The sequence below is a fragment of the Chinchilla lanigera genome, unplaced genomic scaffold, assembly GCF_000276665.1.
Source record: "Chinchilla lanigera isolate Chin_1 unplaced genomic scaffold, ChiLan1.0 scaffold00085, whole genome shotgun sequence".
NCBI lineage: Eukaryota > Metazoa > Chordata > Mammalia > Rodentia > Chinchillidae > Chinchilla > Chinchilla lanigera.
The window spans coordinates 4,942,257-4,962,486 of NW_004955486.1; the positions used below are offsets into that span (position 1 = coordinate 4,942,257).

Here is a 20,230-nt window from a genome sequence, read left to right on the forward strand (position 1 = left end):
GCTGGGGCCCCGCGCCTCCGCGTTCCCAGCCTCCAGCCCCGCGTGCCCGCAGATCCTGCCCGAGAGCTCGCTGCCTGCGTCCGCGGTTCGCCCCAGCTCTCGGTCGCGGCCAGCCCGGGTCCCGCATCTCTGGGCGACCCACGGTCATTTCCTAAATCTGAATTTTTAAATTCGTCCCAAGTTGCTCCATGTTGCCTTCCTCCTCGCCTGGAAACGTGATTCCTTGCTCTGAATGTCTTTACTGCTTCAAAAGGAAGGGAACTGCGGGGTTTCGTGTTCAGAACGTGGACGCCTATTGGGAATTTCGTGTTTTTATACGTGTATGGTGTCCTTGTACAAATTAGGTGATTCCTGAACCATGATTGGAGCTGTATTGGTGCTTGGTAGGTCTTCATTAGGATTTCATCATTGCTTGAAAGAAACCAGTCTCGTACCTGATAAAAATGTGAATAGATTGTTAGTCATAAACTTAAGTGCAGTCAGAAGAGGCTGTAGCTTTAAAAGAGATGTGTTGGTGACTTGAGGTACACCTGCACCACAGGTAGGGCAGGACTGGTTTCTAGGCAACTGTCAGGGGTGAAGAAAGGTGAGGTTTAAAATGCCTTTTTTTTTTTTCCTCCTGGAGAACAAATGTTCTGCAGTTTCAAGCTTGTATAAATCTGTAGGGATGCAGTGGGTGTACGTTTGTTGAGACTGAAACATCTGCGTTCTCTCTTAGCCTTGACTTAAAAAAAACTATTTCTTTACATTTCTCTAATTACAGTTTCGTGAGACATTGTGCTTACAGAGATGGAAGACAGTCTCTAGGTAGTGTATCAGCAAAAGTTTTCAAAGACAAAATAGAAGAAGCTGATTTCTTGCTAACCTGTTGGCTGTGATAGATTATAAGTATGTCATCAGCCTATCCCATTTCTAAATATTAAAGGTTTTTACATGGGTTTCAGATGGGGTCCTTCCCCTCATTTCCTGTAGAGGTTTCCCCCCACCAGCACCTGTGTGTTCTGCTGGACACTTTGCTAGTAGGTGGTAGAAGTCTTCAGCTATCAAGTTATAACCTGGCAGATGTATTAGACGGTAAACTCCTTCAGGGCAGGAACCCTGCCTTGTACAGCTTTTATCTTGCACAGCCTTGCACGTAACTGATGCTGATAAATAAATGAAGGAAGGCATGTTTTACATTGTAGGGCTCTGTCACTGATAAGGGTTGGAAAGTAAATCTTTTTTATGGTTGTTATGAAATGTCTGAAATTATTCGTAATTTTGACAGGCAAAATTGTTTTTTAGTACGTTGTTCTTTATTTTCAGTACACAGTAGGTTCTGGTTACCCTTCTGTGAGGTGTAATTAAGCTGTAGTCCTGAGTTTTTGTATGAAAATAACTCCTCACTGCTGCCTCTCGAGTTAAACTAGATGATACTTCCTTTCTGCTTATACTAATGGTAGCTTTTAAAAGCAAGTTGCCTAAATTACAGGTCCAATCTAACATGCTGGAAACTGACCTGATCGTCAGCATACCGCCAGGTTGCTTTAGGAAGCTGAGCAGAGGAGGGAAAGGTGGTGCCCTGAATGTCGCAGTGGGATCTGAATGTCGCAGCTGCCAGTACCAGCAAAGCTCTTGCTATTATTCTCAGTGAGTGTGAACTGGTACCGCATCCTCAGGATACACTTAGCGTCCTTTGCAAGTGTTTGGCCGTGCTGTATAAAAGCTAATGAGTAACCGCCTCACTAGATAAACACGATCCAGTTGTGGTATTCTGGTATTATTCACATAGTGTAAACACACTTATAAAGGTAGATAAAACTGGTGAGTTTCAGGGTCCTGACTGTAAGTCACTAGCTTAACAGAATTAGTGTTAAGGTAGAAAAAATTAGTGTGGGATTCAGATTTCATAAGGTGAGAGGAGGAAAGATTCTGAGATTTGGGGTTTTCATTGATCCTCTGGTCCAGTCCCTTATGCCATAGATCAGTGGTATTACACACAGGCCACACTTGCAGGCCTCCGTGAACGTATCTTTAACATGTGGGACTTGGACTACATAAGACAAAGTCCAAACCCAGAAACAATAGAACGGTAAGGGCTGGAAGACATAGGAAACTTGCCTAATTAGAGATTGTTTTTTAGAAAACACTGTTCGCTATGTGTGTCGCTGTGTGTAGAAGGCTCTTAAAACTCTTCTCAATGGCTACTTCTTTTTCATCCTTCAGATTTTGGTTTTAAGGCACCTGCTCAGCTAGACCTTCCCTAAACACCTGTGTAAACAGTGTTCTAGTCTACCTCCCTATGCTGTCGCAGTCCCCAGCTGCTTTCCTTGAAAGTTACCTTGGTCTGCATTTGCTGAAGTTGCTTGCGTATCTGTCATCCCTGCTACTCATAACTCAGATACTTCACAGGCAGCATCTCTGTCTTCATCACTTCTTACAGTACCTAGTCCAGAATCAGTGTCTGTGTGAAAAGAATTAGTCCTTGCCTCTAAGAATTTGAGAGGAGCACAGAGTTGAGTCCAGTACGCATCTCTGCATCTAGCACTTAGCAGTCCTTTGCTTCAGTCTCTGCAATTACACACAGGACTGTTAGGAGAAAGCTGAGGACATGTAGAGAGGAAAGGTCACGAAAGTGTCCCAGGGAAGCCCTGACTTACAGAGAAGAGCCCTGATGGCTCTGCTCATGCCTCACTTCATTTCCTGACTTGCAAAATGGAGATCCTAATCCTTGCTCTTAGAGGGGTGTTGTGTGGATCAAGTGAGACAATGTGTAAGGAAGTGCTTTGTAATTTGTAGAGTGCCCTGCAACACGAGGTGCTCAATTGTGGATTTTACAACAGAATCTGGCTACCAGGTCCTCACTGGGGTCCACACTGTGGTAGGGTATTGTGGAAGGCCTGTAGGGTGTGTGTAGTATTCCCTTTGACAAGTCAAGTCAGACCTATACTATATCAAACACGGAGGTATGACAGATTTTGTGCAGTGGGGTATCAGAGTGTCATTAAAAATTGAGAGCTCGGAGAGAATTGTTGCTAATGGTTGTAGGTGGTCAGGTTGATACCATAACACACCCATTTTACATGCATGAGCCAAAAGCACAATTAATGATGTCATAGGAATATTTAAGGGAGCTGAAGTAAAATTTCCTTAGGTTCCAGATTATCCCTGCCCATGAAAACTGTTACCAAGCACAATCTTCCCCGCCACCAAATGTCTGTACACTGTCCGTAAAAGTCAGGCATTGTGCTAGATGAGATCTTATCCCCAGGCGACTGCCGGAGAGGGCAGTTGTACAGTGGTCAAAGCCTGGACTTGGAAGCCACCTTCCTCACGTCCACCTGGCCTCTGGATCACCAGCTTCCACCTGGAGCAGCTTTCTTAATTTTCTGTGCCTCCAGCTCCTGTGTAAATGAGAGTAGTAGTGGAAACCCATGGCCGGGCTAGGGAGAGGATTGAGTAAACATACTTGAAGCAGGCACAGCATCCAGTGCCTGGCAGATAAGCGTCCATGGATGCTAGTTATTATTAATGGTTGTATGTTAATTGTAGCAATCCAGAGTTACCCATTGGGTAACCTAAATGCTTGTTAAATAAATGTGAAGTTTTAAAGACTCACTTCCCGTCATTAGGCCATTGTGTTCATTGTCATTAAGATTCAATGGATTTCACAGATCTTTCACAGTTAGAAATCTATTGTATGTGTGTGTCAAAAGGGAATATGTGTCTGTTTGTATTAGAAGTATTGTTGTGCTCTGTAGGAAAGGAAGAAGATGATACGTTTCTGCTCTCTGGTTTTCTGCAGTCATATGTGCATTGTGTGGGGCCAGTGCATCAAAAGGCTATTGATTATGGCGGCTGCGCGAGTGGTTTTTGTGAGCTTGCCATTTCTTAAAATACTTGCTGGAAAGTTTCTGAATTGTTGAAGAAATCATGTCATTTAATTTTGATTTTGATAGTCTGAAGACAAATTTTTTGCTTTGTTGCTTCCATTGCACCACCTACAAATGGGCCTTAATGTGCTGGTCCTGTTTAGGGGCTTCCGAGGAGTGACCCTCCGAGGAGTGGCGCCCCAAATGCAGGCACAGATGTGCATTTGCACCATTTCAGGCTGCGTTGTCGATCACTGAAACAAGCCAGTTGTGCTTGAGTTCATTCAGGAGTACTTTAATTGTACTTTATTCTAAAAGTCATCCCTACGTTTAATTTTAAGGGCAATTCCTGCTTTTCCATGGTAGCAGAGTACAATGAAGGAAATTTTTTTAACTTGCGTCCTCTTTTCTTTTCCTACCCCTAAATCATAACCTATTAAAAATGAAATCTAAAAAACTGAATTGGAGCCTTTGTTTTTGAAAAATCTCTGTAGATTATTCTTTTGCTTTCAGTAAGTAAACTCGGGTCACACAACACTGTAACCATCATAAACACTGAATATATAGATGAGTATCAAGCAGGTTTTTTTCAGGCTATTAATAAAATTCCATGCAGCAGATAAGCTGAATGTTAATTTGTTGAACATCCTGGTTTCCTAGTGCTTTAGACATTAATCATAGTCAGATAGTGGGTTTTTGTTTTTGTTTTTTGTATTTTCTCAAATGGTGACATTTTTTAAATGAGTATAAACCCACAGACATTGGTGTATTGGGGGAGGACCTAAAGTCATGGAATGTGTCATGTTGCTAATCAGTTTTCTTTTTTAAATTTTGGTTGTAAATATAGTTACCTTATGTCTTCCCTGGTTATGGAAGTAGTTATGTAGGTAATTGTTAAATGCAGCTGAAAAGACCATTTATCACCCTAAACAAACAGAAATCAGGTTCTAGAACCAGACTGAAGAAGGAAATTACATCACACTCTTAAATAAGGAAGCACTGGGCAGAACTGGATGAGTTGTATGACAAAAATGTGCCCCTCCTCCTCTTGTGGATTGCTCCTGAGATTTATTAATGAGATCTGGTGGTAAGGTGAGCATATCTAGGTTACTGCCTTAAGGTAGCCCGGTAGTGTGTGTGTGTGTGTGTGTGTGTATTTTTTAAAAAGTACTTTCAGAGAGACTATCTGTAAGCTAAAGGCAGGTGATTTCACCTTAATCAAGAAGATGTGCAGTGCAATGACTTGGGTGTAACTTTTTTTTTTTAAAGGAAGGTTACCTTAAATTTAGTAGTAAAAGCACAGTAGGTGCGTTGTAGTCCAGAAGGAGTAGTGTGTTAAGAAAAGGTGAAATTCATTGTTTCGGAAAACCCTCCCCTAATGGCTTCAAGCAAATCCACAGTAACAGACAGAAGTCAATTTAGAAAGCTGTCCACTTGGGTTTTGAAAATGAATTTAGGGTCCATGAGGTGGTTGTGTTACTGCCGGCAGGCCCCTCGCGTGGCACAGCCCCTGTGTCCCTCGCAGGTCTTCACTTTGTCCCTCTTAGCTCTCATCTGACGCACAGCCTGTGTGGAATGACTTTTAGACAGGGTGGGTGCCTTGTTGGTGTCTGCTTAATCACTGTGAACTACAAGTAAATGCTGCTAGGATGGGGATCTGGAGGATGGAGGGGAAACCGGCCCAGCACAACAACCCGAGGACAGAAACGCTGCTTTCCCCGGAGGGAGGTTAGGGGAGGGCAGTGGGAGAGGAGTGGGCCTGAGGGCTCAGTGGGATTCAGATTTGGAGAAGCAGAAACTCAACAACAGAGGCAGAAGCAGGCCAGGACCCGGCCAGGGCTACGCGGAGGCTTCACAGCGGGTGGGTTGGACCACCTGGCTTGCCTGGGCCACACAGCTGAAAAGGAATTGTCACGGCTGCATATAAAATATATAATTATATAAGTAGCAAGACTGCCTTTGTTTAGAGTATTTTTTATGGTGACACAGGTATGTGAAGGCGTGCATGCATGCCAGGGGGAGGTTTTATTTGGGCGCCTTGGAAGGTTCTTGAGCAGGGAAAGAGGCTGGTTTGAGTGGTGTCCCTGGGGGCGGTGGAGCCCATACCGGTGTGCAGTGCAGGTTATCTTCGGACTTGGGGCAGATGGGTGCTGAAAACTGGGAGGAGAATCAGGTTGAGAACAGGTTGAGTATGCATCAGCCTTGACTCGGGTTGGGAGCTGTGCTTCTAGATAGATGTGTGACCCTCCAAACTGGTGTGGGGGTTGCGAAGGAAGCGAAAAGAGGAGTCTGGTTTACAGAGTTTAAATGCCAGCCGCCTATCCAAGTGGAAGGATAATCACTGGACAATAGGAAATGCAGAGTTGAAGCTCAGGCCAGGCTGGAACTATCTATTCAGGGACCATCTCTGTAGAGCTGGAGCCACGGAAGTGAGTTAAAACTTGGCCAAGAAGGGGAGAGGGTGGAGAGAGAATAAAATGAGACCCTCAAAACCCACAGGATTTAAGGTCCCTCCCCTCTCCTTGAATTAAGATGAAAGTCAGTGATGTGAACAGAAGAAGGCAGTCCCTGTCTGGAACTGGTATTTAAGTGCATTTTTGACTTGCTAAAAAGGTAGTTCATGATTGTGAGGAAAGCTGTCATTGCTATGTTATTTGGGTCCTAGTCTACACCATGCTGCCTGGATTAACACTCCCTTTTCAGTTTTTGCATTTCATAACAATGCCATCTTGTCCTTCCAAGTATGGATTTTGCCCTAAATAGGTCACTTTTTTGCAGTTGTTTAATTAATGAATTGTAAAGAGGAACTAATTTCCAGTTACAAGGAGCCAGGTAGAATTTGACACATGCAGCGCTAGATTTCACTGGAGCAGGATTTCTTTCTAGTTTGCAGTTGGCCAAATTGATTGTTGTCTGTCTCCTTCCCTCTCCTCTGTCTTCTCTGTCCGCGCGCTCTCTCTCTGTCACACACACACACTCACATGCACACACAGCATACAGACTGAATACTGGGTTTTCAGAGAGGTAGAAAAGCATTTCAGGTGGTTTCATGCCCTCAATTTATAGTCTGAAGAACAATTTTTTAAAAATTTTCTTCCAAATCTATGGGATATTGCTCTTTTTGGATCTCCAGCTTGAAGTTATTTTCCTGAAGAAGAGAATATGGCAATTATATCGCCCTCCTCATTTCTCCCATGCAAGCGAGTAGGAAGTTCGGACAGTTTCATAACACGGCCCATTCACAATTCCCCATTGAAATGTAGAGGCAGGTCACCTTCTATGAATACACAAAGACACTATTGTGGTCAGAAGTGAGCTGGCTTAGTGAACACAATTCTTTTTATACTAAAAAAATTTTTTTCTTAAGAAAGCTAACAAGTAGGTGATGGAAACAATGAATAAAAAATAACTTTTTCTAGAACGTATAAATAATTTTAAGTGACCATTGAAATGTAAGTTTAGAATTCCAAGGCAATTTCAGCAGAGGCCATCGTTACACAATCGTTCTGTTGAAAGCTGCAGATTTAGATGGCACTAGGAGGCTGACACAGTAATTACTAGTAGTACTCGTTGGCTTGCCGACAGGTGGGGGTTGGGCCTCCAGAACCCCCACAGCATTTTTCTGTAATCTAAATGAACAATCTTCAAACATGTGCTTCCAAACTACTTAAATACCATATTCTTTCCCTATCTTGCCTTTCATTTTTTTATATCACCACAAGTACTTTCCCTGTAGTCTTGCTGGTGCTTGTAGAATGCTTAGAAAAAGCACAGTAAACCACTGGGCTAAGTACCCAGAGAGGAAGGCTGATCACTTTTGTACATTGGTTTTTAAATTTTGAGATAGCTTTACCTGATAGTAACTAACATGTTTGTTCCGTTTCGTACTCCAAAAACCAACCCTCGAAGATCTCCCAATGATTGAGATTTCTTCAGTGGCAGATTTTTTTTAATTTTTAATTTTTTTTTAATGTATCTTTGAGAAGCCAGATTTAAGAAAAATAATGCTTGGCTATTTTAAATATTTTAAACCTATCGTAAAATCTCTGCCTAGCACGTCCAAACAGCTGCTGGCTGGGTGAGGAGATGCAGAGAATCGGTAGCTGGCACCCACTCCCCTTGTCGCTGAAGCCTTTAACCCGTAGAACATTGCTGTCTCCACATTCCTTTTTAATATGAAAAACACACAAGTCATAAACACTTGTGTTTTCTTAGCTCTTCGTCTTACACACTGTATCTGCTCCGTTGATAGGGATGATAGGAATTAGATGGCGTGGTACAGTCTTTCCTTTAACACCTACCCTTCGAGCACCGACTAATGCGATGATTAAAAGGTGGTTGGGGCGCAGCCTCTGTTCCCGAGCCCACAGTCTAGTAAGAGGTGACAGATTTGTAAATACTAGATTTTTAAGTTGTTGAGCAATTATAAAAACCCGCGTGCCCCACCCCCCCGCAGAGGCGTCGTAGTCACCGTCATGGCATCCGCAGTCTTTAGCCTGGCGCCAGTGCTTGGCAGGTGTGCAGATACTTAGTGAGAGCGAGAAAGTGTTGTCATTTATATGGACACTTCCCCAAAGGGTCCTCATGCAGATAGTTGACAGTGTCCTAGTGTCTGAGGAACTAAACGAGAATATCTTAAGGCAGTGAAATGGGTGCTAGTTCGTACTTCATGTGACAAATATTAAAAAAGTAAATTAAAAAGAGACTATGAGGACTCCAGACTGTAACACTTGACAAGAAAGGGGCTCCTAAAGTTTGATAAAAATGTACTTATTTAGCCTTTGGATTTTGCAGTGAGGCAAAGACATGAAATCTGGGCATTTGAGGAGGGAGAATGTAAAGAATGTGCCTTTTAAGTTTGTCTTTGAAAGGGAGGGAGGACTCAGTCCCAGGCTATCACCGAAGCCAGTACTCTGGCAAAACCTGACTTTCACAGGATAATGGAAATTAGAATCTTCACATAGAACGATTTCTTGAGAAAGTAAGAACTGGAGAACGTCTTCCATGGCCAATACAGACACCAAGTAGGTGCTAGGCTGCCAGGCAGTCAGGCACCAGGACTGCAGACTCTTGTTGAAGTGTCAGGTTTTACTGTATATCAGGTCTGCAGTATGCAAGACAGTATTTTTCTGAATTTACTTTGTTAGCTTGGGGAAAGTAAGCCAGACTCACTTTGTGCGTCTTGCCCAGTACAGCCTGGCCTTAGAACAGTGGTGGTGAGACTATGGCAGGCATGTTCTTTTAAGACAAAAGGTGTTAATGTAGGGTTATTTCTTCTCTAAACTAAAACCTCAGTATTCAGGTTTAATGGCAGTGTTCACACTCACTCTGAGTTTCGAGTTATAGTTCGGGCATGTGACCCTAAATCATTCGCCATCCCTGCCTTAGAAGGTTGGTTTAATGGGGTGCAGGGGTTGGGGTGCTTTCCAAAGGGTTCCCTTCGGAAGGGGAGCCTGATCTGTTTTTCTGTTGGTGGGTTGGTCCTCACTCTGTGGAAGCATTTCCGAATCTTGGATTCAGATAGCTAGATAGCTAGGTACACGTACAGATATATAGATCTGTGTTGATGTCTGCATAATATCAGGGTGTGCATTGACCCTCACGAGAAGTAAGAGGTGAAGGCCTGCAACTGAATTTTTCTATTCTACACCCCTCACGTTCCCTAACATAACCTATTTATGCCGTAAGTTAGAGTACCCTGACAAACACGTTTCTGAATTGTTGCCCTGATTCTGCTCTCTCTTCTCCTCTCCCCCTTAGGGAATGCAAGCTACGGGTTGACTTCAAACCCTGGGCTTCACAGACTTGGAAGCATCCCAGAATAAGCACAATGTCCACAGCAGGAGTCGCTGCTCAGGAGATTCGAGTCCCATTAAAGACCGGATTTCTACACAACGGCCAGGCCCTGGGGAATATGAAGACCTGCTGGGGCAGTCGCAGTGAGTTTGAAAAGTAAGTGGAGGCTGCGCCGGGCCGGCCTCTGTGAGGCAGTGTGATGTGGCCGTGCAGAGAATGTGGTGTTCGAGTGTGACTGAGCTCTGTCCTTTCTCCCCTTTCAGTACTTTCTTAAACATCGACCCCATCACCATGGCCTACAGTCTGAACTCGCCAGCCCCGGAGCACCTGCCGTCTGTCAGTACGTATCCTGGTACCCTGGTACCCTGGGCGCGGGGGACGCGGGCCTGGGAAGAGGGAACCTGACAGGCCTGCGGCATTTTAAAAAAGTGGAACCTGAGCTATGTCCAACAATAGTCTGACCCCTAGTGGCAACAGATTCTGAAGGTAATTATTATGTTTTTCTGGACCTGATAGTACGGTGCGCTGCCTTTATCCGCAGGCACAGGCTCCTACTGAGAACTGTGGGAGTCTGGTCTCTCCCATTCAGGAGTGAGTTCTCTCCAGCTGCTTTGCATGCTTAACCTTTTGAAACTTTGGACAAGATCTCGTGTTTGAAAGTGTCAGGTGAAAGTAGTCTGAATGTTCATCTGGCTTAGAAAGTTGCGTGTGTATAGTTCTGTGGATGGGAACAGTATGTTCCTTAGATTTTTGCCGAGCTGCTCATCAGGGAATCTCATTGCCAGCGAGTCCATTCTGTCAGTAGTGCGATGCGCTGGCAGTGAGGACCTTCCCTTACCTCACGCACCCAGCCTGCCCTGTATTGCTGCGTGTCTTGAATAGCAAGGCTGGTATAGCACGGCACTCAGGGAAATTACATGCTGCTCGCCCTCTGCACACTCTGCATGCGTCACGGAACTTGCCCGAGACGTGTGGGTGTGTGCTGTGCGCATGTCCAAGGGAGATGGAGGAGATACCGTGTTCTTTGAACCAGGTCACGTGCGTTCACCATCCTGTGGCTCTGATTAGCCTGAGGTGCTGCCGTGGGTGTCTCCAGCGGGGCTGCCAGAGCTTGGTCTCCCCGAGGTAGCGGGGGCCTCGATCTTACGAACACCCCCTGTCCATTCCAGGGCTCCCCGCACAGTCCGCTCCGGTGAACGGCCACCACTTGGCGGCGGTCGGGCCCTCTCACAAGTCCAGCCTGCCCCCTCTCGTCGTTCCCCCAAGTGAGAGCTTGGGGCAGCGCGAAGAGAACCAAGTCGTGTGTGGCTTGAAGAAACTCTCGGTGAATGGGGTCTGCACCTCCACTCCTCCACTCACCCCGGTAAAAACCTGCCCTTCTTCGCTCTTCCCCTGCGCGGCGCTCTGCGAGCGGGGCTCCAGGCCCCTGCCTCCGCTGCCCATCTCCGAAGACCTCTCTCTGGACGAGACGGACTGTGAGGTAGAGTTCCTGACCAGCTCGGACACCGACTTCCTCCTGGAAGACTGCACGCTCTCCGATTTCAGATATGACCTTCCTGGCAGGCGCAGCTTCCGCGGGTGTGGACAGATCAACTATGCCTACTTTGACACCCCCAGCGTTTCTGCAGCAGATCTCAGCTGCGAGTCTGACCAAAATGGAGGGGTCCCCAGTCCCAATCCTCCTCCCCCTCAGGCCCACCGCAGGTTAAGGAGGTCTCACTCGGGCCCTGCCGGCTCCTTCAACAAGCCCGCCATCCGCATATCCAGCTACACGCACAGAGCTTCGCCTAACTCCGATGAAGACAAGCCTGAGGTCCCCCCCAGGGTTCCCATCCCTCCCCGGCCAGTGAAGCCGGATTACAGGAGGTGGTCAGCAGAGGTGACTTCCAGCACCTACAGTGACGAGGACAGGCCTCCCAAAGTCCCCCCAAGAGAACCTTTGTCCCGGAGCAACTCGCGCACGCCGAGCCCCAAAAGCCTTCCGTCTTACCTCAACGGGGTCATGCCCCCGACCCAGAGCTTTGCTCCGGACCCCAAGTACGTCAGCAGCAAGGCCCTGCAGAGACAGAACAGTGAGGGCTCTGCCAACAAAGTTCCCTGCATCCTGCCCATCATTGAGAACGGCAAGAAGGTGAGCTCCACGCATTACTACCTGCTACCCGAGCGGCCCCCGTACCTGGACAGGTACGAGAAGTTCTTTAGGGAAGCGGAAGAAGCAAACCCCAGCACCCAAGTCCAGCCGCTCCCTGCTGACTATGGTGTGGTTTCGGCCACAGAAAAGATGGACTCTAAGACAAAGCCGGAGCTGGGCGGCCACACGAAGCGCAAACACTTGTCCTATGTGGTTTCTCCTTAGACTCGGGGCTCATGGTGCAGCGGAAGTGACGCAGGAACAGGTGGTTCTCCGTTTTCCGGTTTGGGGTTCGCCCCGAACAGTCTGTCAGATTGCAGAATGGAACAGCTGAACTCTGTGCTGAGGAGAACAGTTGCGAGAGCAGTCGTGAGGTGCTGTTGTGCTGAGAAAAGTTTATTCAAGTTTGTAATTTAAAGATGTGACCGTGGGAAGGGAAGGACGGGGAGGCTTCTTACATGCTACACTATACGCCTATGTATAAACTTGTGGTGTAACCCTAGCCCATAGCTGCAGGTTAACCATTAGTTACTGTCTTAGAGTAATATATATTCAGAGTAATGGAAATCCAGAAAGTGGCTCCCGATAGACCCGAAATTGAGCAAATGGAAGAAAAAAGCAGTATTCTTTAGATCAGAATCATTCAAAAAAATTGTTTTTGTTTAGTTACTAGTTTGAAGATTTCTGGCTCTTAGGCCTGCTAGATTTTGTTCATTTATTTTTGCAAGTAGTCTTCTCCATCGAGGGCAGGGCGCACGTTCTTGACCATGTCTGTACCTGCCTAGTTTCAAAATCATCCCAAGGCTTCGTACTTCCAGGTTTTGTTTTTTGTCTTGTTGAGCGGAGGGATAGCAGCTTGTCTGGAACCGTATCACTACCTGTACATGTGTCACATCTTGAACAAAGAGTATCTGCCAGTAACTTTCCTTACAGCGTCCGCTGACTTGGTGCAGGGAAGTGGCCCCTTGCGGTGTGGGCCGAGGGACAGTGGGACCTGTCCAAGTCAGACACAGGCGTGCCAGGCACCGGGGTTCAGGGTGTCCCTTCTACAAAGAGATGGAGCAGGTAGCTGCGATGGAGTTACTGTGTGGGGATGTGTGTTGTGTTTTTTGTTTTTGTTTTTTTAGACTGTATTAATAAACAAATACAACACAAGCTGGTCTTGTGTTGCTGGTTCCTATTCAGTATTTCCTGGGAATTGTTTGCTTTTTCAGTAAAACACTTCTGAGCAAGAGCATGGTATGTCTTAATGCCAGAGGTCACATCGGCATCGTCCTGCTTTGAACACCCTCACGGCTGGCTGCTTCGCTGCCCCCAGACCCAGCTCGTGTTCCTGTCTTCACATCCTGTGCCGCGTTTATCTTGTTGGATAAGCACGAAAGAGAAGGTGCTCGCTAACAGAGGAACATGACTGCGATGTTCTCTTAACAGTTAAACAAGCTGTTTACAGTTTAAACTGCTGAATGATACTATTTGAGCTATTTAAAGCTTATTTTAGTATGAACTAAATGAAGGTTAAAACATGCTTTAGAAAAATGCACTGATTTCTGCATTATGTGTACAGTATTGGACAAAGGATTTTATTCATTTTGTTGCATTATTTTGAATATTGTCTTTTCATTTTAATAAAGTTATAATACTTATTTATGACACCATCAATAATGTTTCTTGCCTTAAACTCTTATAAAATGTCTCAGTTTGACAACCTTATCATTTCTAACGGGAGGGACGGTTCTTTGAGGTTTATGTCGGAACTTACTATCACTTCCTAAAAGTCAGGTTGAGGGCCTTTATTATAAAATTACAGTGAAAGTGAGCTATTCGCATTTACCTGTAATGAAGAACATGAACTTGATTCTGGTATTGCTGTCAAAAGTTACAGGATCGGGGGGACTTGGAGGTCCCCATCGAGGAAAATGCAGTGCAAGGAACCAGCATGGTGATACAGACTGGGTCGGAATCCCCGGTTCCTCGCTTCTTGGGTGGGGGTGGCAGCCCCTGCATTACGTCTGGCGCGCTCAGGAGGGCGGCTCCGATGGGATGGCCTGGGCTGAAGCTCCACCACTGCCTCGCTCTGCGTGGGGGCAGGTGACGAGAAGGCTCTGCTCCCGCTTTCTCACTGGGGAAGTCGGGGGGCAGTACAGCTGCACATAAACAGCAGTAACAGAGTCCTAGTGAGGGCCCCTCCGTGAGCGTGTTTGTGGTCTTCTGTGTCTGGCAGTACGGGTGGAGACCGCACTGAACAGACAGTGGCACTGCTCACGAGCCAGAGCCTGGGAAAAGAGGAGTCCTTTACGGGATTAAAGCGTACAGCCTAGGGCAGGCGTAGATGAGTTATGAGCAGAGGTGACAGGTGACGGAGGGAAGCTGAGGTGAGCTGGGGGGTGTAAGCAGAGGAAGTGAGTCTGCTGCCTGCCTGCGTGAGGCCCTGGAGCAGGAAAGCTGCAATCCGAGGCAGGGCCAGGGTGGGCAAGGGATGAGGGCAGTGGGCACTGCTCAGGAGCTCCCGGCAGCAGGGAGCGTGGTGTGATGTGTCTTGGAAAAGGTGAGCGGGCTGCTGTGGGAGCTGCAGAGGGGCAGAATGGACGGGGACCCTGGAGGCGAAGGCTGCAGTAGAAAAAGAGGCGAGGGCCACGCGGGGAGACGGGATTGATGGTGGCTTCAGCAGCTCCCTCGGAGGCAGAGGCAGCGAGGCCCAGCAGGAGGAGGGTCTCGCACCGGGGGCCGGGGCTCCAGGCCTCCCTCTGCCCGCCTGGCCCGGGTGGCTGTGAATGCTTGTTGGGTGACCGGGTACAGCACTCCGGGTGCAGCACTTCAGCTCTTCCTCTGCAGCGCCGGTCCCCTGCCTTTCCTTGGTCTCGCAGTTAAGAATATCTTTAGATCAGCTTTCGTCCTTCTTTGCACTTTTTCTTGATTTTGCAAGAATATCCTTTTCCTGTCGTTTTCCCCAGCCACACAGATGTGCTTGCTGCCATGCTGATGGCCCACAGCTGGAGCAGTGCAGGGCCGCGTGCCCGCCCCGGGGTCCCCAGCTGGCACCCGAGCAGGCGGAGCTCGGGAGCCCCACGGCCAGCTCGGTCTCGGCCCCGCCAGCCCTCGGCTGCCGCTCTGATGAGCTGTGGCTTAGGCAGTGCCAGGCGCTCAGAGACCCAGAGTGGTAGCTGTGTCCTGGCCTAAGTTAGGGAAGCCAGACAGGTGCTGGCCGCTCAGTCTCCAAGCCCAGCACTCCTCGTCAGTACTTGTGACCACGCCACAGCACGCTGGACGCGGGCGCCGAGGTTGGGAGGGCCCCTTCGGAAGCCAGCTCGGTGTGGCTGACAGACCCTGTTGCTCCCCGCCTGCGGGAACCGGGTTGCCTGCCTTAGTCCAGCAAACTTCAAAACCATGCTGACAAGCGGGACTGTTTGTTGCTTATTTCCCTCTAGGTCTCAAGAGCTGTCTTAACTCCGTTAAGAAACAACTACCTTTAAGAGGGGCCTTGTTAAAAGGTGGGAAAAATCTTCCAAAATAATTCAGAGTTCATTACAAAGAGCCATGTCCGAAGGTCTGCTGGGTCAGGAATCTGTTTCCCTGTTGGTGGCGATGGTGCTGGAGAGTGAACCTGGGGCTTTGTACGCACCGAGCGTTCACCCCGCTGCCGAGCTACATCCCCAGCCCCAAAGTCAAAACACGCTGTAAACTTCTCCATTTTAGTTCCTAATTTCCTCACATAATTAATAGTCTTAGGGTGTACTGGAGCTTTCTTCCTTAAAAGTGCGCAAAGCGTCCCACAGTTGTTTCATGTATAAGGTTTTTAAACTTTATCTTGCAATAGTTACAGACTCACCTTTCAAAAATAGGGAAGGTTCTCTGTCATCATTCCCGAGTTCACCAGTGATAACATTATCACATCCGGAAACGAACACTGGCCCGATACTCTTTATTTTGAAGAAGTTACTATCAAGATGAACTTTAGGCTGGGTGTGGTGGCACATGCCTATAATAACTCCAGACTCAGGAGGCTGAGGCACGAAGATGGATCACCATGAGTTCGAGGCCAGCTTAGGCTAAATAGCAAGAACCTGTCTCAAAATAAGAAAAGAACTTCAGTTCTGTTGTTAACAGTTAATTTAAAAATTAATTTTGGCTTCTGTTAGGCATTTTGTAAAAAGTTAATGAAACTTTAAAAGATGTCATATAAAGATACATGATACCCGCTGTACCTGGGAAGATAAAACCTTTTTTGGAGGAGGGGGACGTTAGTACTGGGAATCGAACTCAGGACCTTGCACTTGCCAGGCAGGCGCTTGTGCCGCTGAGCTACATCTCCGGCCCAAGGGAAGTTAAAACTTGTGTGTTAACTTCAATCTGCCGAAGCCACCTCCAGGATTGACCAGCCATAGGAAAAACTTTACAGTTTGAGAATTCAGCCGGGCATGGTAGCACACACCTGAAATCCCAGGACTGGGGAGGCTGAGGTAGGAAGATCATTTCGAGTTCGAGGCCAGCCTGAACTGCATAGTGAGACCCTGTCTCAAAAAGAAAAAAAAAACCCCAAAAGCAAAAAACCAATTTGAGAATTCATGAATAGTTTTTCCTTAAAGGCCTCCACGTAATCCATAGGCTTAAAGTTCCACATTTTTTCATCTGCAGTGTGTAACAAGCCAGGAGGCAAAGGCGTTAATTTCTAATCCAATCACAGCTTTGAAGTACTCTTGTCCTAAAGAAAGAAAGTTTTGTTCAAACTCCAGTGCTCTCAGGGACTTGTCTTTGCAGACCGGGTCACTTGACAGAAAGTTCTGGCCCCTTTGCTCCGCAACGTGGGAGTCACACGGTGTGTAAGAGCAGTTTCGGGCTCTGTTTGAGTAATAAAGTAAATCTGGGATCTAGTAGGAGGTCCCCGCGTCTCCACACTGGGCTGCCTCGCCTCTTAGTCCTGTAACTCCACAGAATGATTTAGGTTTGTCTGATGCAATCTGCCTTTTGGAAGGATGGGATTTTTCTTGCTTTTTCACGCGAAAGTGGCAAACTTCAAGACACTTCTACCTAAGCCACCAGGAATCTGCTACTGCAGCATGTTTAAACAAGCTCCCTCTGCTTTTATCTGCCTGGAATTCAGAGTAGTAAACACACTTGTGTGTGTTTTTCTGTACCTAAGCAAATCAAGTGCATCAGAGCAGCCCCATAACTACCATTTATTTGTTCCTCAGTGTCCTGTGGCACATGACAGCCATGGGGTTTGGGGTTCGGAATAGCCAGGAGAGGATCCGTTCCAAGTACCACTTTGTGCCTGTCTTCGAAAAAGCGCTGCTGTCAGGCTGCTGGCCTCACGTCGGTCTCCTCAGGCCACTGCCTCTCACACGGGTTCCAGACACCTAGCAGGAGCCCAGCCGCGCGACCCTCCAGAGAGGCCAGCGAGGTGCGCCAGTCTGCCCCTTTCCCTCGAAGTGGAAAAGTTGGCATCCCCAAAGAACCGGTCCTCAGGAATGTGCCTGACAGTGTGCTCTTGCACAAAAACAGCACCTTCATTCCTTGCAAATAACTTTGGATCTACGTCAGTGAACATCTTAATCACACGCCTTGCGTGGATTTCTTCATTTTACAGTCATGAGGGCTTCGCCCAGCACCTTCCCCGAGACCGCCTGACTTCCGCACCCTCCCCGCTGTGTCAGTCGCAGGGAGTTGTGTCTTTCTGGCCCCAGCGCCAGCCCTCCTCTGGCTGCGCCTCGGAGCGGCCTCGGGCGCAGCGTGCAGGAAGCTGTACTCTGTGTATTTTGAATTCCTGGCTGTCCTCGTGTTCTTGGGTGAACGAGTGTCCTTGTACGCAGTGTTTCTGCTCCATAACTGATCAGCGTTCTTGGCTGAGCAGAAGGCAGCTGACAGTTCCTGCAGCTGGGTGAGTGATGGGAGCCCAGCTCGCCGGCCTCAGGCTGCAGTCAGCTCGGGCACCCACAGCAGCACCGACACAGGACGAGACTTGTCCGTGCACCGCCTGGTCCCAGCCCAGAGCCTCTAATTACGTCTGCTGTTTGCGAGAGCCCAGGTGGCCTGCACCCCCTGCGCCGCGTGGAGATAGCACCGCTCGGCTCTCCCTGCCAGCACAGGGCACCTCCAGCTGGGCGCCGCTCCGTCCCCCACTGCAGTGCCCACATTCCAAGCGAACAACAGCCTATTGAACCGAGGGCTGCTTTTTTTTTTTAAATCATTGCCACAGCTTTATCTTCCGTAGAGACATCAAGCCCCAACTTTTTGTGTTTTTACATCTCCATTCTACATTTGCCCCCGTACGGGCAGGGATTTGTGGCGTCTTCCCCTACAGTGTGGCTTTGTCTCGTGGGGGGGCCCCGGCCATTCCACTTGCCTGCAGATTTCTCTCGCGGTCCCCATTCGTCCCGGCCTCGCTGTTGGCGGACACTGTGCAGGACACGGCACGGGATCAGCGCTGAAACCAAGAAAGTGCAGAGAGGCTGGGTGTGGCAGCGCATGCCTGTGATCCCACCTGCTTGGGAGGCTGAGGCAGGAGAATCAAAGTTGGAGGCCAGCCTGGGCAACTTAGCAAGACCCTGTTTCAAAAAATAAAAAGGGCCACGGGCGCAGCTCAGGGGTAGGGCAGCCCGGGTCCACCTTCCGTACCAACAGAAAAGGACGCGGGATGGGTGTGTGGCTCAGGATAGAGCATATGCTCAGCGTGTACAAGGCTCTGGGTTCAGTTCTCAGTACAAAGCAAAACAAAGCAACACAAAAGGAAATCTCTCTTACACCGTGAAACACAATACTTGTTGGTCGTGTCAAGACTATCAGCTGTGTAGGAGGAATTTCAGGACACCAGCCAGAAATCTGTTTTTGTTTTTGAAGTTATAGTTTTCCCTTCCCAACTTAGTTGATGCTGAATCAGTTCAGTTGTTCCCTTTGTAAGAATTCAGTCTTTAACAATAACAGATTGCCATTTGTCTCCCAGTGAGACGAGGCTAAGAATCTCCTAAAGAAACTGATTTGCCCGATAAAATGTTCCTTTAATTTTCTTCCTCTGAAACCTGGGGTTAAGGGGCCACGGACATAGCTCAGCGGCACAGCGCCTGCCTGGCAAAGGCAAGGTACTGAGTTCGATTGCCGGCACTAAAAAATGAATAAAGAAAACCTGGAGATAGTCTGTGAGCATCTTTTATTCATGCACCTTCCCTCTTGAATTGTACATTTACAGATTCTGTGTAAAAGTCGCTGTTGTGGATACAGTTTTCTCCAAACAACCCTGACAGGGAAAAAGGCTTCCACCCACCCAGCATGCGTTATAATTCTGTCCTTAGTCCCCACCCAAATGCCCATTTCCATCTACACAAACTCATATGATTCTCTCTGAATCATACGTAAACGCCACGCCCTGAGCTGCACATAAAACTCCGCATTGTTACGTATACATCGGTGTGTCCTGGGACGGGCTGTGGCTGACTTCGGAGTGCATTTGTATTTTCCGGACTTGTCTAGCACCTCACTCCTCCATAGCTGGGTCTGGCTGGAAATTTCACAGGAAAGTTTTCTTCCAAAGTTTGCTAGCCTAATATGGAGCCTATGTTTTCAGCTCCTTCTCTGGTTAGAAGTCCTGATCTTGGCAGGTCTTTGTCCTGTAAGTGTGACTCTCAGCCAAGAGAGGGGACACCGTGTAACCCAAATGCTGCAGTGTGCACTGCTTTATAGTTCACAGCCAGGAAAGAAACGTTCCAGGGGCAAAGGAACGCTACCCAGAGCCCAGCAGCTGGGCCCCTGCCCTCTTGCTAAATGCTTGAAAATAGGAAATGAAGAATAAATCCACACCTGAAAACCAGCAATGTCCACTGGCATATCAGATGGCTTCAGGAAGTCATGAAAGATGGGAAGCAGCGGGCTTGGTCTGGTTGGCTGGAGAAGTAAGACCAAGGGAAAGAAGAGCTAAAGCACACGCGGTAGACGACTTTGAGGAAGTTCTGCGTTTGTGGGAAGGATGAACGGGAAGGAAGCCCCATGGGTGATTCTCTGGGGATGCTTCCAGAGTGTCAGCCACCAGCTTTGCCCTCACAGCTTCGCTCGTGCTAAGCTGTCTCAGTGAGGGCACGCCCTCGGCCGGAACGCTGGAAACCCAGGCACGGCAGCACCCCGGCAGCAGGAAGTCCGGGATTTGCAGCACGGAGAGTGTGTTGCCGCTGCACGTCCGTCCGGCGCGTGGCCCTTCCTCAGTTGTGCTTACCAGAGGCAAACTCATGGAGTTGTAACTTTGACCCACAGACAGACAGACAGACAGACAGGAATTTTTGGATGCAAATACAGGACAAAATTTTAAATCGCTAAGCATTAAAGAAAATTAGTACCAAGAAATGTACAAAACACAAATGGAGACTAACCTTATGCAAGCATTTCACAAAGCAAACAGGTGCTAAAATAATCCTGGACATTAGGGAGAGTATTACAACCACGGAACAAATTCAGTCTGTTACCTAAAAGA

The 20,230-nt window shown here is 47.8% G+C and overlaps 1 protein-coding gene across 1 annotated transcript in view; it reads left to right on the forward strand.

Moving 5' to 3' along the window:
- The window catches only part of Errfi1 (ERBB receptor feedback inhibitor 1), a 14,551-nt gene extending 1,114 nt beyond the window's left edge, over positions 1–13,437 (forward strand). Inside the window, exons 2-4 of the mRNA XM_005404060.2 lie at positions 9,612–9,803; positions 9,911–9,987; positions 10,817–13,437. Coding sequence (XP_005404117.1) covers positions 9,682–9,803; positions 9,911–9,987; positions 10,817–12,003 — 1,386 coding nt within the window. The 5' untranslated portion in view covers positions 9,612–9,681 and the 3' untranslated portion in view covers positions 12,004–13,437. The remainder of the gene's footprint in view (positions 1–9,611; positions 9,804–9,910; positions 9,988–10,816) is intronic.
- Positions 13,438–20,230: the final 6,793 nt, after the last annotated feature.